This window comes from Macrosteles quadrilineatus, unplaced genomic scaffold (assembly GCF_028750875.1).
Source record: "Macrosteles quadrilineatus isolate MER2022 unplaced genomic scaffold, UCM_ALF_1.0 Scaffold_1__1_contigs__length_201487025, whole genome shotgun sequence".
In the NCBI taxonomy this organism is placed as follows: Eukaryota; Metazoa; Arthropoda; class Insecta; order Hemiptera; family Cicadellidae; genus Macrosteles; species Macrosteles quadrilineatus.
In genome coordinates, this window is record NW_026542594.1 from 34,759,382 (window position 1) to 34,775,089 (window position 15,708).

The 15,708-nt window shown below is 34.5% G+C and overlaps 1 protein-coding gene across 4 annotated transcripts in view; it reads right to left on the reverse strand.

Moving 5' to 3' along the window:
- Positions 1 to 15,708, reverse strand: part of LOC128982570 (mothers against decapentaplegic homolog 4) — a 173,193-nt gene that overhangs the window by 95,852 nt on the left and 61,633 nt on the right. For 2 of the 4 annotated variants that reach the window (XM_054401538.1, XM_054401528.1), the window contains exons 5-6: positions 8,565 to 8,753; positions 7,810 to 7,893 (exon numbers count right to left, since the gene is read on the reverse strand). In XM_054401538.1, coding sequence (XP_054257513.1) covers positions 7,810 to 7,893; positions 8,565 to 8,753 — 273 coding nt within the window. The remainder of the gene's footprint in view (positions 1 to 7,809; positions 7,894 to 8,564; positions 8,754 to 15,708) is intronic. The other 2 variants (XM_054401532.1, XM_054401546.1) reach the window with 2 other exon arrangements.

Sequence of the window (15,708 nt, forward strand, 5' to 3'; positions counted from 1 at the left end):
ATGAGCACTAGCTCCTGAATCTAGATACCAATCACTACTTACATCTGTTCGCATTGAGAAGGGAGCAAAGAGTGAATTGTCCTGTTCAGACTTACAACAGTCTCTTTCATTTCTGGTACTGATGTTGCTGGATTTCTCACAGTTCCTCGATATGTGACCATTACCGTTGCATTGGAAACATCGAGGACCCTTGTAACCTTTGCTATCTTGCCGTTTCTTGTCTTCGGTGGGTTTCTTTTTACATGAAGTGTTGTGTCTGTGGCTGTTTTGAAAAATTGGTCTTGAATTTTCTCTTCAATCATAACCGTACATCGCAATGCATTTGGCAGATTCATTTTCCACGGATACATCTTGAAGTAGTTTAGTTTTGATTGAATCAGCCGTTATATTGACACCAGAACTTTCAATACCCATAATCATTGGTTGGAATTGATCCGGTAGTCCAACAAGTAAAATTGTTCATACCCACTCATCATCCACTTTCAGACCAATGTTGGTTAGCTTGTGGGCCGTTGATACAATTTTATTTACATAATCTTCTATGGATTTACAATTTTCTAGCCTTGTAGTTGTTAACAATCGCAGCAAACCAACTCTTGGGGTCAAACCCCTGTCAGAAAATGCCTTTTCTAAATTTTCCCAGGCTTCCTTGGCTGTTTCTGCTGATTGAACATGGACATAGTTAGCTGAATCAATTAGCAAGATCATTTTGGATTTACATTTTGTCACTTTCTTTCTATCTTCTTCAGTTCCCAAAATACAGTCCCAGAGCTCACAATCTTCCAAATAAGCTTGAGCGGCAACTTTCCATGTATCATAGTTTTCACGGCCTTTCAATTTTTCTATTGAAGGAGGTTGATACATTTTCAAAGTTGGTGAACTTGGACAAAATAATCAGAGAAATTAAAATTCAGTAAACATGAGGCCCATAACCTGATGTTGTAGAAATAGCAGAGTTGAGCTTCAGCGGTTAATTACCCTGATTATATAAAATTATTTAGACAGTTAGTTAACATGAAACTAATTTAATTGGGAATAAGATAGTGTTAAGTATTTATTAGTTTTCTTTATTTCATTCATATTTAAATTATTCCAAATAAGTCAATCAAAATTCATTAACCAATGTTTAGGTTTACAATTTATTATTATTAGTTTAAATTACCATTCATTTCAATATTACTAATTATCATATGTTATTATATTATATCACATTGAATCTAAAAGAATATTTCATTATTAAAATTGGCAACACTGTAAATGCAAGCAGTTTAACTACTCAAAATTAAATGTACAACAATTAAATATTTAAAAAACATGTGAATGTGACTGTGATTAAGATCAACAGAGAAGACAGAATTACCTGAATGAAGATGCTTATGAAAAAAGTGTTGGTATGAAAAACTAAATTCAAGAAAATTATTATTAAAGTTTTATTCAACTTCAAAAAGATAAAGTTTATTTAAGAAGATTTATTTTACCAAGAACAGTAAGTTATTCTTTCAATGTAAATAAAACAAAATTCTCCAATACAAAATACAGTCCACTTACTCAAAAATTTAAACTATTTTACCAATCTATTTGATCCATTATCATCTTGTTTCTGGTCCATGGATTAACCCTAGGAGTGGCCAATGTTAGAAGTGGGGAATGGCCAACCCATTTTGGCGATTTTGCAGACCTTTTTTTGAAAATTCGTAAAAATTCAACCGTACAAGTAAACCTAGCCAACCTCATATTCATTTTGTTCGGAAAGAACAGGAGAATCTAGAAATAGTAATATCATAATGATTTAGATAGTGTATTTTATCGGCAAAATGAAAAAAATATAAAAAATTGAATTTTTTTTTGAAATTTCAAAAGCGGCCTCAGTATTTTTTTTCTACGGATTTTTTTATGGGAAATTCATTATATACATTTTGTAGACAATCTAATTCCCTACAAAGAAATATATAACATGTTAGGAAAATATTTTTTTTTATAAGTTTTTGGGGCGAAATATAATGACAAACGGAGAACCGAAAAAATTGAAAACCGTACAGTGTTAGTTTATGTTGTAAAAAGTTCTATAATATATGTGTATACTTATAATGATATATACATGTTTGTAAAGCTAATGAAGTAAGGAATCAAAAAAAGTCATAAAGTTTATGGTAAAAATAACTTTTTACCTATAAACATACGTATATAAAATAATGTTTTTATATTTTAGCGATTTCTCGAGAAAAAAAATTCACAGTACTTAGTATACAACTTTTGTACCAAATTTTTTTACTTCAAACCAGCATAATAATCTTGTAGTGTATTCAATTACCTACATAAAAATGTATAACATGTGAGAAATATTTTTTTTGTAGGTACGTAATAGGGACATAATAATACAATAACCGCAAAACCGCAAATAAGTGTAAACTATAGCCTACAGTGTTTGCTTGTGTTGTGAAACATTATGTAGGCTGATGATATGTAGCCTACATATTTGTAAAGCTAATGAAATAAGGAATCCAAAAAAGTCATAAGTATGATGGTAAAAAGTTATTTTCACCTATGATTAGGCTATGTATCAATTTGAGAACGTTTTGAATTTTTTGCGTATTTCGAGAAAATGGAGTGTACAGTATTTAGTAGCCTAGCCTATATAATTTTTTTACCAAATTTTTTTACATCCAAACCAATATAAACATGTTGTAGTGTATTTATTTACCTTTATAAAAATGTATAACACCTTGGGTATATCATTATATAGGTACAACAATCTCTGAATGTCAGAAACGTCATTTTAGGACATGATGCTAACAAAATACAGTAGTAGGCCTATTTAGTATAGGCTATAACTTTTTTACAAAATTTTTTACCCCCAAACCATTATAAACATGTTGTAGTGTATTCATTTACCTTTATAAAAATGTATAACACCTTGGGTATATCATTATATAGGTACAACAATCTCTGAATGTCAGAATCGTCATTTTAGGACATGATGCTAACAAAATACAACCTTTTATGAACACTATTTCACACAATTCAGTAATATTTATGCATGAAGATTACTGTTATACACACACACAACACTTCACTAACACTAACACTACGAACTAATAACATATTTAGTAATAAATCGCGGATAAAACTATTACCGGCAACAACACAAACAAACAATGGCAATACAAGACAGCTGACAGACTGTAGCAGTAATGACTCACTTCCGTCGTCTACATGCGAGCATACAGAAATAACCCTGAGTGCAGGGCTGCCACTCTCTGAATCTAAATTTCTTCCTCTTCAAAATGATATACTATATGACTAGTAATAATAACTTTCACTGTATATAATTCGTATTTTCCATACTGTCACCAGACGACTGTTGGCCATTTGTTAGAAATTTCGAAAACAGCTGTTTTCATAAAATCGTACCGATTGTGCAATCAATATTTAGTTATAAATATCACTACCACAATGAAGATAAAATCAATGGCTATCCAGTGGTACCACCCGCAACATCCCAAGACGAAAATTACCCGAGCAGGGTAATGCCAAACAAGACGTGTTTTGCCAGTTCCCAAGTGTCGGCTGCAAAAGTCGTACCGTGCCAAAATTTCATTTGATTTCTAATCGTCGTGACATTGTTATATACCTGCTACAGGGTTTGTTTTATGTAATCAAATGAAAGTTCAGAATGTGATCTTTCGAATGGTATATATATTATTCTCATCTGAGTTGATTGTAAGTGTTTTTTTTACCGTTAAAAAAATTTCGGCCCATACCGTCACCAGACGACATTGGCCATTCTAAGCATCAACGTCATACCGTCACCAGACGATGGTTGGCCACTGCTAGGGTTAAACTTGTGTTTAAAAGTTGTTTCTAAGAACATTCAAGCAATACCTTCAAAAAGACCTATAGTCTAATCTTCAACATAAAAATGTTTGCAATTCAATAGCCTACAACCCAATTTGTGAATGTGCCCCTGTTGCATGTTGCATGAACTAATTGAAGTCAATAGCCTATCATATGAACTGTGTAATTTCCATTGTGAAAACAAACATTAATGTTAACAGTGCCAGTATGCACATTTTCAACTAAACAGTGCCAGTAATGCACATTTTCAACTAAATAGTGCCAGTATGCACATTTACAGCTAAACTGTGCCAGTATGCACATATTCCCAACTGAACCAATATTGTTCAAACAAAAATAAACTGCTTGCATCCTTTCAGCGAATTTCCCTATAGGGAAGTAGCTATTACCGTAGGTGGCACGGTAAGACCTAGACCCGTGATCGATTTACTTTTTCATTTTGATGTCCCCAGAGGCCAAAAACACTATTCGTTCAAATTTTTATATATGTATATATATATATATATATACGTCCGTGAACGCGATAACTTGAGTAATTTTTGTCCGATTTTGATGAAATTTGGTTTAAAGGTGTAAAGCGGGATAAACTTGAATGAGTTCGCGAACCAGCACGATCGGACCATGGGAACGGGGCTTTACGGGGGGTTTTATGGGGTAAAAATTGGTTTTTCTCACTTTTGACCCTCAAAACACAAAATTTCCCAATTTCTCTTTAGACCTTTTTAAAGAGCTTAAAAAAACAAATAATTTAGTATATAAAAGTATTTTTGTTTGATTATTAGTAACGGAGAAAATTAAAAAAATTGTAAATTTAAAATTCCCATGTTATTCTTATGGAGAATATTGTCAAATGTTGTAGTTTGCTTGTTTATGAATATATTTTGATCAAACTTGGCAAATTTATTTATTTTGTACTAAGCTATCAATATTTTACTCAATAACACACTTTATTAGTTTCCTTGTAGCAGCAAACCTAGGTACTCGTTAAACCTAATGTTATTAAAATATATTTAACTGAAAATCAATTCAGACAAATGGAAATTCGCTTAGTCGGCAGGTTTGCTGCGGCGGGGGTATTTAAATAGTCAAATAGGCTAGGCTCAATTAAATAGGTACTTGTCATTATTACAATATTAAGTTTAGGCCTAGTTAATTCATTCTATTGGTAGGCCATACTAACTGCTTGGATTTATTTTATTGTTAACAACTTTTTGACCTCATTTTAGGTATTTTATTGTGTTCATTCTGTTCGGTAATTCTTTACTTCAAAGTATTCTTCCTTTCTTTTCTCTACTAGGCTACCTTTGTACATGTTTATGTTACTTAAACTGATAGACCTACCTTCTCATTGTTATGCCATATTCCACTGAAGAATAATTAACTTGAATTCATGTCAGTATAGGTCTACTTGTTTTTGTTTTAAAATAAGTTAGGCTACTTGAATTTTTACAAACAATTACACAAAGATATTCTTTATTCTCAACATACATTATGACTTCAATCAGGTATTCTACATTTACCAAACAAGCCAAACTCACAAAAGTTTGTTTAACTCAGCTGGAATCTCAAGTTAATGCGCTTCAAGTAATTGGTTCCGAAGAATTAACTGAAGTTCAAATTGAAAAAATTAGGGCTATTAAAGAAACCGCCACTAGAAAAAATACCGAGTTTGAATCTACCATAACTAGACTTTTTAATTCAGACCCCATATCTGAAGACATCGATGATGATCAATTCATCCAATTGAAAGATGAAATCAATGATTTATTTTTGAGAATTCACAGTGTATGTACTGTACTTGCTCCGGTCAATAAACCCAATTTAGAACAATCCCAAACAATTAACACTACTTCTGAAATAGCCTCTTCTGGTCTTCGTCTCCCTCGAATTGATCTTGGTATCTTTTCTGGTCAACCCGAAAAATGGATCTCCTTTTGTAACTTATTTGAAAATTCCATACATAAGAACTCAAACATTACCGATGTAGAAAAATTCACCTATTTATTGTCATTTCTCAGTGGTGAACCTCTAAATCTAATCAAGGGGTTGCCAGTTACCACAGCCAACTATCACATTGCTTGGGAGCAACTCCATCAACGTTACAATAATTCAAGGTTGCTAATTACCCTACATGTCAACAACATTTTAGATCTTCTCTCAATGCATGGTTGTTCTGTTAAGCAACTTCGAACATTTGTGTCAACATTTCAAGAAAAGGCTAATGCTCTTTGCGCCTTAAATCATGACATCTTGTCTGAAAGTTTGATATTAACGATTCATCTTCTACGTAAATTTGATTATGACTTTAGGAAGAAATTTGAGCATAGCCAAACAGACTTACAAACACCACCGACAATTAAAGAACTTCTCGGTTTTATTGAAAAGGAATGAACTGAGTTAGAGGCAGCAAACTTAGCCCACACAACTTCCAAAAGTTTCTCTGGTTACTCAAAATTCAATCCTAAAAGTCTAATCAATTCCATAACTCAAAGTTGACAACTTCACAGACTAAAACTGTTCTTTTTTTTCCACAAATATGGATCAGCAGACTTGTGTACATTGTAATAAAAGTGGTCATACTATTTACAAGTGTGATGAATTTGTTAAACTTACTCCTGACAAACGATTGACAGCTGTTAAAAACAAATAACTATGTTGATGGCAGATAAAGACGATAATGTCTACACGACCAAGGGAGGTGTACATGATTTTACCGTGATCGTGGAAGACTATGATGTTTCCGTTACCGCGGGGAATATTCAGGATTTTGCCGTGACTGCAGGCACAAGAGGGATTATCAAAATCTTTTAGTGATCACGGGAGATTATGATGTCTACACCACCGCAAAGACAACAATGATATCCACACGACCATAGGAGATGATACGAATTTTGCTGCAATCAGAGAAGACTACAATAATTTCCACATGAAATAACACCACATTTTTCTGTGATTCCAGAAGACGACGATAAATGTATCCACGACAACGGGAGATGATCAAGATGTTACCTCAAGTATGGCTTGATCGAAAATCTCAGGCTGGCACACCTCTTAGTTATAATACAAATTTATTTTTAATTTCTTTTCTAAATCTTTATTTACCTTTGATATGGTAGTTCTTTTATGTGTTTAGAAGGGTATAAACTTAAATTGGCTAGTTAGAATTTTTCATTGCAGCATAATTTTTTTTCTTTACTTGAAAAACAACCCGTTTTCTAAAAATACTTTATGAAAGGACATAAAGACAGAGGTTGGTGTAGTATAACCAATCTATTAAAAAAATGTGGTAAAACTATAAAGAAAACGTACTGGTTATATATATTACTTCTTTACTTGACCTACTTTAGGAATGTAGAAAAATAGTACCTAAATATATATTTAGATGGCGTCCCTAGCCCCACCCACTGCTGTGCCAGGCCAAAACGTCTGTCACTTTCTGGATAGCCCTCGTATTATGAATAATTAACATAGTATAGATAATTAGAAGTTCGATAATATTAACTAATGTTAAATAAAGGGAGGTAAAAATTGACTTAAAGGATTATTAAGCCTTAAAACAGTATTTTCTGCTGAACATTCTTGTTAATTAATATTTGAGAAAACTAAACAGTTAGCCTACCTTATTTACTAACTGCACTGGAAATAGACAGAAATCAGAAATCAGAAATCAGAAACTTTTTATTGCCGTAATTTGCAAGGTACATGCATATGACAAAGTCAACAACAAATGAGGTTCAAGTTCAACCAAGAAAATAAAACTAGATACCGGTAAAACATAACAAACTGCTTAGAGGTTAGGCCTACTAGCTGAACTGAGAGGTGAACATGAACACAGTAAAATGAAAACAAACAGATAAATCTTGGGAACGATTGAATCACAAAGAGTAGTTCATACTGGAGGCCATTGGAAATACATTTTATATTAGCTTCAGAGAATAGTGGCCGGGTACTTACTGTGATGAGGAACATGAGACGGCATCCACAGCGGCATGTGCCTGTCACTAGGGGTGGGGGGAGGCTGGGAGTGAGAGTCCCCTGCTGACACATCAAGCCATGCAATGTAACACAACCATGCAAAACAAAACTGTCAACTGTGAAGCAACAAATAATACAGAAACTGTTGATACTCATCAAATTAATTGTTTATTTTTAGATGATTTTTCAAACGATATGTTATGTTGTTGGTTTTATGAGATCGTTGATACACTATACAACATATTAATAGGATTTTTTTTCCGGTTTGGACAACTGAATTATTAGGTTGATGTGAGTCACATAAAAATTTGCAGCTGTTGGTAAAAGAATTATACTTATTGTATTCAATAGTTCTTTAGGCCTACGTTAAAGGCATATTCTCTTATTTTATCTTAAAACAACAAGATGCAACGAGTTTCCCTAAGAAAGGAAGTAACAGCTAGTACTGTGCTACTTTACCAAGCAATGATTGTAGATCTGCAACTTTTACAAGGATTGTAGTTTGTAGCTATAGCATACTACATTTTTTTACTAACTGTTACATGTGAAAAGAATAAATAAGAGATTCATTCAGTTAAAAAACTGGGGGACTCAATCTTCAGTAAAACTTTACGACATCTAATCATTTTAAAGAAAAACTAAAAATTTAAGTTACACATTGAAGGTTTACTGATAAGTGCTGGTACAGACAAAAAACACAGATAGACAACAGTGACTAGGTATGGATTGCTAACCTTGCTGTGGGGAGTAGACGTACTGAGCTGGAGGATGTTGCACTGTACCAGAGTCACTGTCCACATCCATATCACCAGTAGAGGAGGGTGGAGGAGGGGCAGAAACCACCCCTGCACCGGCACTGTACTCATCCTTGATCAACCTGCTGGGTTGTAGACTGAGACCCGACAGATCAGCACAAGGCAGGGCTGTCACAAGGTAACAAAGTATAGAATAACCAGGGTACAGTAGACACCTTTTAACTCTTAGCAGGCCCTGGATCTACAATCTCTCAGATTAACTTGCTCTGTCCAGGTACAAATAGATTCAAGACATTAAGTTTCAATCTTCATCGCTGTTATACAGAAAAGTCTAGGCCTAATATTGATATTTACCATGTAGGAAAAATTTTAAAAAAGAAAAACTGACTTTCTCAAATGAAGTATGTTTACAGCATAGTCGCCTATTTTAATCTACCTTTTAGGTTATTTGTCCCAGACTTGGTCTTGTGGGCGTAGGTATGAGAGGGTGTCCTGTATCTAATTCTGATAGATCCAGAATTGGAGTTTGATTGCAAAAACATAAAATCCTGGTTTTTAGTTTAACCTACATCTAAGTGTTTGTTTGCAATTCATAAACAAAGTTATTTATAAATATCAGATTTAGACTTTTCCAAAGTTTTTCACTGTTATCAGATTATCAGATTGTATGGATTAAACAATTGTTGATTAAAAACTAAATCTTGAAAACAAAATGTCAGTTGGCTAGTCGTTTCTGTGGGTGCAAAAAGGTGTTTTTAAGAATAAAAAACTAAGCAAGGGATCTATCAATATTATTAATACGCTACATGAAACATTGTGAATAAGGTTTTTTTTTATATCACCCCACATATTATATACCAAAATGTTCGTCTAGGTGTGTAGATTTGCAAACTGGCCTTACACTTTAGAAAAGGTCCCTTAGGCTCTGCCCCAGTGGCTTTTAAAGTTCCCATGTTATCCTTATGAAGACAATATTTGTTTACATTATGTACACAATTTAGCTGGATAATTTAATTATTCCTGTTAATATTATAGTTGAAATTTAAGAAAACGTGTGCTACAAAGAATCATATATAAAGGGTGCGGCAAAAAAACCGACCTATTTTCTTCGGTGCACTGTTCAGCAACAGGCCCGTCTGAGGGTAGTGGGAGTAGGCTCGTTGGATAGCCTATACAATGCCATTTTTAATTTTTTAAGTGTGCCGAAGAAAATAGGTCGGTTTTTTTGCCACACCCTGTATATTAAAACGTGACAGGGTTTTTTATTTCACGATTCTGAATCAACCACTTGACGGATTTTCATGATTTTTGTGTTGAAAGAAGGATAGTTTTGAGAACTAGGGAATGTCGAAGCCATAATTTTAGTTTATTTCACGATTCTGAATCAACCACTCAGGGCCGGATCTAGACAATTTTTGAGTGGGGGCAAACTAAAATTTGCCGCCCCTCCCCCCCCCCCCCTTCACCCACAACAAAAAATCCCTCACAAATTCCCCTTCTTCTTCTCTTTAGCTGATTTTTTGTACAGTCCAACCTCAGTGAAGGGACCGAACTGAATATTCGTTATATCAAGGATTTCGTTAAAATGAGGTTCGTTATATAGAGGTTAGGTTTGCAGGAATTTCGCTAAGTCGAGGTTCAGAACCAGCGTCGGTCAATATAGGCTGTGATTTGACCTCATTAAAACACAATTACAGTAGCATAGGCTACAATACTTTACAGTACAGTGTTCATTGTACAGTAGAACCTTCTGTATCCAATAGTCAATGGTAGAACCTAAATTATCCAGCATAATAAAGGTGAGGGATCTTGAATATTGCGCAATCATGACAATGGTATTGACCTTGGTACAGGATAAAGACTGTAAGTTTAAAATCACAGCTTGTTCTAACCCTCCCAAAACCTATCCAAACACTACATTGCGTAGTCATAAACCATGTAAAAAACAAAACAAAACAGTAGAAAGTTTTGTAAGCTACTGACTGCTCCGTGATACGTGATAGGCCGGTCCGGTAGGCTACTTACAGTAAGTTACAGTACTATTTTATCACAACAGAGGAATGTCAATAATAATCATTAACTATAGCATTGGTGTTGCTAGTTGAAACAAATCGTATTGAAAACAATAAATTATTAGATAAATCATTATAAAAGTGCATATTAATAGCCAACTTAAAGATAATAAAAACACTCGTAAATTAAGGAGTGTTAAAATAACGATGTTGCTATTCTTTCTCTTTGCTTTTGTTTTTATATTCTTTCTTAGATTTCTCTTTATCCAAAAAATGTACAATTCTCCATATTTACTTATCACCCAATCACAGCTTACTACAGATTACGTCGTCATCAGTCCTCACTCCTCCTCAGTGAATGAAATCAGTTCTCAGTTGCAACATAGCATGCGCAGCGACAGCAGACAGAGAGATGTGTAAAACGGAGCAGACGAATGTTAGCGCAAGCGATGACGTCACCTTTCCATTTAATTTGATAAAGAAACAGATTTTCCAAAAACAATACTGTGGTGGGGATTTGTTATATCAAGGGAAAGACGTAGACAATTCGTTATTAAGAGGTTAAATTCGCAATGTAGAGGTTCTGACAATGATAAATTCGTTATATTGAGGTGTCTTATTTTAGCCGAAATCACGAAAAATTCGTTAAATCAAGGTCGTTGTTATGGTTTGTTCGTTATTTAGAGGTAAAATATACATAGTCTCTTATGGAGAGTTCTAGGGGATTAAAAAAATTCGTTATATCAAGGAATTCGTTATATTGAGGTTCGTTATATCAAGGTTAGACTGTACTGTGCTCCAGTAAGCCTTTTTCGACCATCCATGTTATATTAAACAACAAGACAACAGTAAAAAGAAGTAAACATTACATTATTACCAGTGCGATAACAGATGATAATTATGCATGTAGAAGGAAAAAACTAGACGACAGCAGAAAACACGGAACACAGTAGTTGCACTACGCAACGCAACAAAAGACGCAGTAGTTTTGATATACATTGAGGCGGGTATATTGTTGAGGCAGGGCGGCATGGCGCCTTGACTGGGATGGCGATCAGCTGAAATTGTAAACAAACTTTGCTGTGCTGCTAACTATGCTATTAGGGCTCTCAGTGTTTTCTACTCTGTTGCAATTTTATATTGATTGCTATTGTAAAATTATTGTTTTTTTATTACGTTATGCAGTTTTGAAATTACTTAATTGACGTTCCTTATGATGTTTGGCTCATTAAAAACTTTTACAAACTGTATTAAACAAATTTTCTGCAACCAGAAATTTGCCGCCCCTCAACCCTGCCGCCCGGGGCAACCGCCCCCTCTGCCCCCCCCTTGTTCCGGCCCTGCAACCACTTGACGGATTTTCATGATTTTTGTGTTGAAAGAAGGATAGTTTTGAGAACTAGGGAATGTCGAAGCCATAATTTTAGTTTAGGGTTTCAGTTTTTTAGAAATAAAGTTTTAAATTTTAAAAAGTCTAGCAGCCGACACTAACATTCTACTCTAGATTTTGGTATAATACCATTTACTTGACGTAACAGCTGTAAACATTCAGCGTTTTCGACACAAATTCAGCATTTGGATTAAAATGAAATGACATGCCCTACTTAGAAATGACTTATTTATACTACAGTAGAACCTCTTTAATCCGAACCCCCGTAATCCGAACCTCCACTAATCCGAACCCCTCATTGCTGTACTCTATACACAGTACAGCAGTTCTTTATTGTATACTGTATTTAATTTACAGTACTGTTTATTCACCATGTTAACTACATTATTAAATAAACACTGTATTTTACTTTATAAAACATTTTTTCACTATTCCCAAAATAATGTTGATCAATTTTAGCCATGTTTTAGCTATTGTTATGTAAAAACAACAATATGTTCTGTAATCCGAACTATTCAATAGTCCAAACTACCCCTGGTCCCAATTGGTTCGGATTAAAGAGGTTCTACTGTATGTGTAATGCTATAATCATTGATACGTTCATTTATTCGGTAAGAGGATGAGTTTATTAAAATATTCATGGTAAAATACTAGGTGTTCTAATTTATTTTTTGAGCAGTCTTAAAAAAATATTTACTTTGTTTCAGTGCAATATAATTTGTTATAACTAACAGCTGGTTGAATGAAAAAATATTCTATAGAACTATGAGGTTAGTTTATTTACTCTGTGATTTTGTCATTGATTATAGGAAATAAGTAACATTCTATAACCATTGCTGTATACAAATCGAAGCTCGCGAATCTTCAAAAGAAAGCTTATGAAAATTATTTTAATACTGTACTTGACTTTTTGAGGAAAGGTTGGAGAAATGACAATGATCACATGTTTTAATTCATCTTGGCAGCTTTTTCTTTACTATAAATTTTAAACTGCTTAAACTATGCTTGAATTAGTAATTGGCACACTATATACAGATTTGATGGACTGCTCGATTCCCATACGTAGGACGGGCCAACAACTCGTATATATTAAAACGTAACAGGGTTTTTTTATTTCACGATTCTGAATCAACCACTTGACGAATGTTCATGATTTTTTTTGAACTAGGGAATGTCGAACCCATAATCTTTGTTTAGGGTTTCAGTTTTTCAGTTTTAGAAAATAAATTTAAAACTTTTAAAAAGTCTAGCAGCCGACGCTAACATTCTACACTAGCTTTTCGTATAATAACATTTGCTTAACGTAACAGCTGTAAACATTAAGTGTGTGTGACACTAGCCCAAGCAAAATAGGAAAAATTGAGGAAAAAATCCAATTTTTTTTTTAATGTGTCGGGGAGGGTCCCCTAATGAATACAGCCCCCGCCCTTGCTAGTCTGACAGGTACGGGACTCACGTAGTGTCAGATTTTCAAAAACGTCGGATTATCAAAAATGGCTATTCTGTAATGCATTTGATTGCCAAAAAGATATAACTATCATTTTAAACAATGTATTAATCACCATTAAATTCTTGGGAAGAATTAAAAACACAGAATAAAGGAAACACAATTTTAATTTATGTAGCTAAACTTATTTTACAGTGTTACAAACAGTACTGTACGTACATCCCAAAAAATATGCATAAAAGTACACAATTCATTAAAAAAGTAGGCCCCTGTAAAATTAATACATACGTGTTTCAGCACGGTATTTAGTTGCTGAAAAAGTCTGTGAGCTGCCGATACAGCTTCATCACAGCTGACGGTGAAGGTTTTTTCTGGCGCTGCGTCCTCGATCACGTCGTCATCAGCTGCTGTAACTTCCAGGATTATATCTGCGTCTGTCACGTCAGCATCAAGGTTGTCCTCCATGATCCATGTTCTAAGCTCTTCAACTGATGCGGGGGCAAGTTGCACTTCGTTACAAAGTTCCAATGTAGCCTCCAAAACGGGTTCTGGGCAGCTGCTGGATGTAGGATTACATGTTGTAAGACATGGATTGTTAGGCCATACATTTTTCCAAGATTTGATCAAAGTTATGCTTTTTACTTGTTGCCAAGCATATGCAGCGTTCAAAATGGCGTCCTTAATGTTAAAAGCTTTCAAAATCGCTGCAATATCAGCATCAGGTTGACTGACAACATCCATAAGAATGCGCTTCTTGTAGTGAGCCTTGAGAGTTTTTATCACATTTTGATCCATGGGCTGGATTAAAGCTGTGGTATTTTTTGGTAGGTACATAGCTTCAATGTAGCAATCAGCAGTTTTGATTTTCAATTCATCAGCATCAGGATGTCCTGGTGCATTATCCAGTAAAAGAAGGGCTTTCATTGGTAACTTGTTCTTCTTTAATTCAGCCTTAACTTGTGGAACGAAGCTGTTAGTGTACCAGTCATGAAAAACTTCTTTTGTGACCCAAGCACGACTTTGTGACTTGTAAGTTACTGGCAGAGATTCAACCTTGACATTTTTGAATGCTCAAGGGTTTTTTGATTTTCCTACAACAAGCAGTTTTAAAGCATGAGTGCCTGATGCATTAGCACACACCATAAGCGTGAGTCGTTCTTTTTGCAATTTCCTTCCTGACACTTTTTTTTCCTCATCACTTACAAATGTTTCTGCCGGGAGCTGTCGCCAATTCAACCCGGTTTTATCTGCGTTGCACAGTTGCTCGGGAACTACAGTAGAACCCCTCATATCCGGCCTTGGTTTTACCGGTCCTCTGTTTATCCGGCCCCTTCCAGGAAGCCAATATCAAAATTTTTTTCTCACAGCTTACAGACGTTTAGATGCAAGCACTAGTATTTGTGACTGCTCAAGTCATAAAATAAATTGTTCTCAATATTTATCTGTTTGTTTATTCATTTATTTGCTGAGTCACTATACTCAGTTGAGCTAGTAGGCCTAACCTCTGATCAGTTGGTTGATTATTTCACAAGTGGGTTTAGTACAGTACAGTACGAGTACATTAATTTTTGTATTTCACAAAATGGTTAAGAATGTTGAGTAGAAATACAAGTAGGCCTACCATTTAAGTCCTAATGATCTTTAAGTACAATTTATTGTCATTTTTACCTCCATTTAATATGTTTTGTTACCTGGAATCATAATATTTGTACATTCATTACTTAATGACTTTAACCTACAAATATTTTTTTCCTTTATTACAAACATATGTTCATTTTTCTAAAAATAATCCCAGGACAGAATTAAATGATACTTTTGATTGCATATTATATTGATTACCTATTATTATTAGGTAAGAATTGTCATTTTCATAGTAAGTTGGTTTATCCGGCCAAATCGTTATCCGGTCAGGGGCTTGGTCCCGTGGTGGCCGGATATGAGGGGTTCTACTGTAAACCAAGCTCAGTAATTTTTTTGTCCAACATTTCAATGAACGCATCAATCTCAGACTTGTCAGCAGATACCTTGTCACCACACATCTTCATAAATTGTATACCATGGTGTTTTTTGAAGTTTTCGAACCATCCATGACTAGCTCGAAAATCATTCTTCTTCGTTATTTCTGTGTAGAAATATTGAGCTTTTTGTTTAAGTATGTCTCCAGAAATAGGAACATTCCGTGTGGGTTGTTTTTTAAACCAAATGAACAGTGCTTATTCCACCTCAGGAAACTCGCTTGTTCTCAGGGTTTTCCTGTTTAAAGCGTCGTCTTCC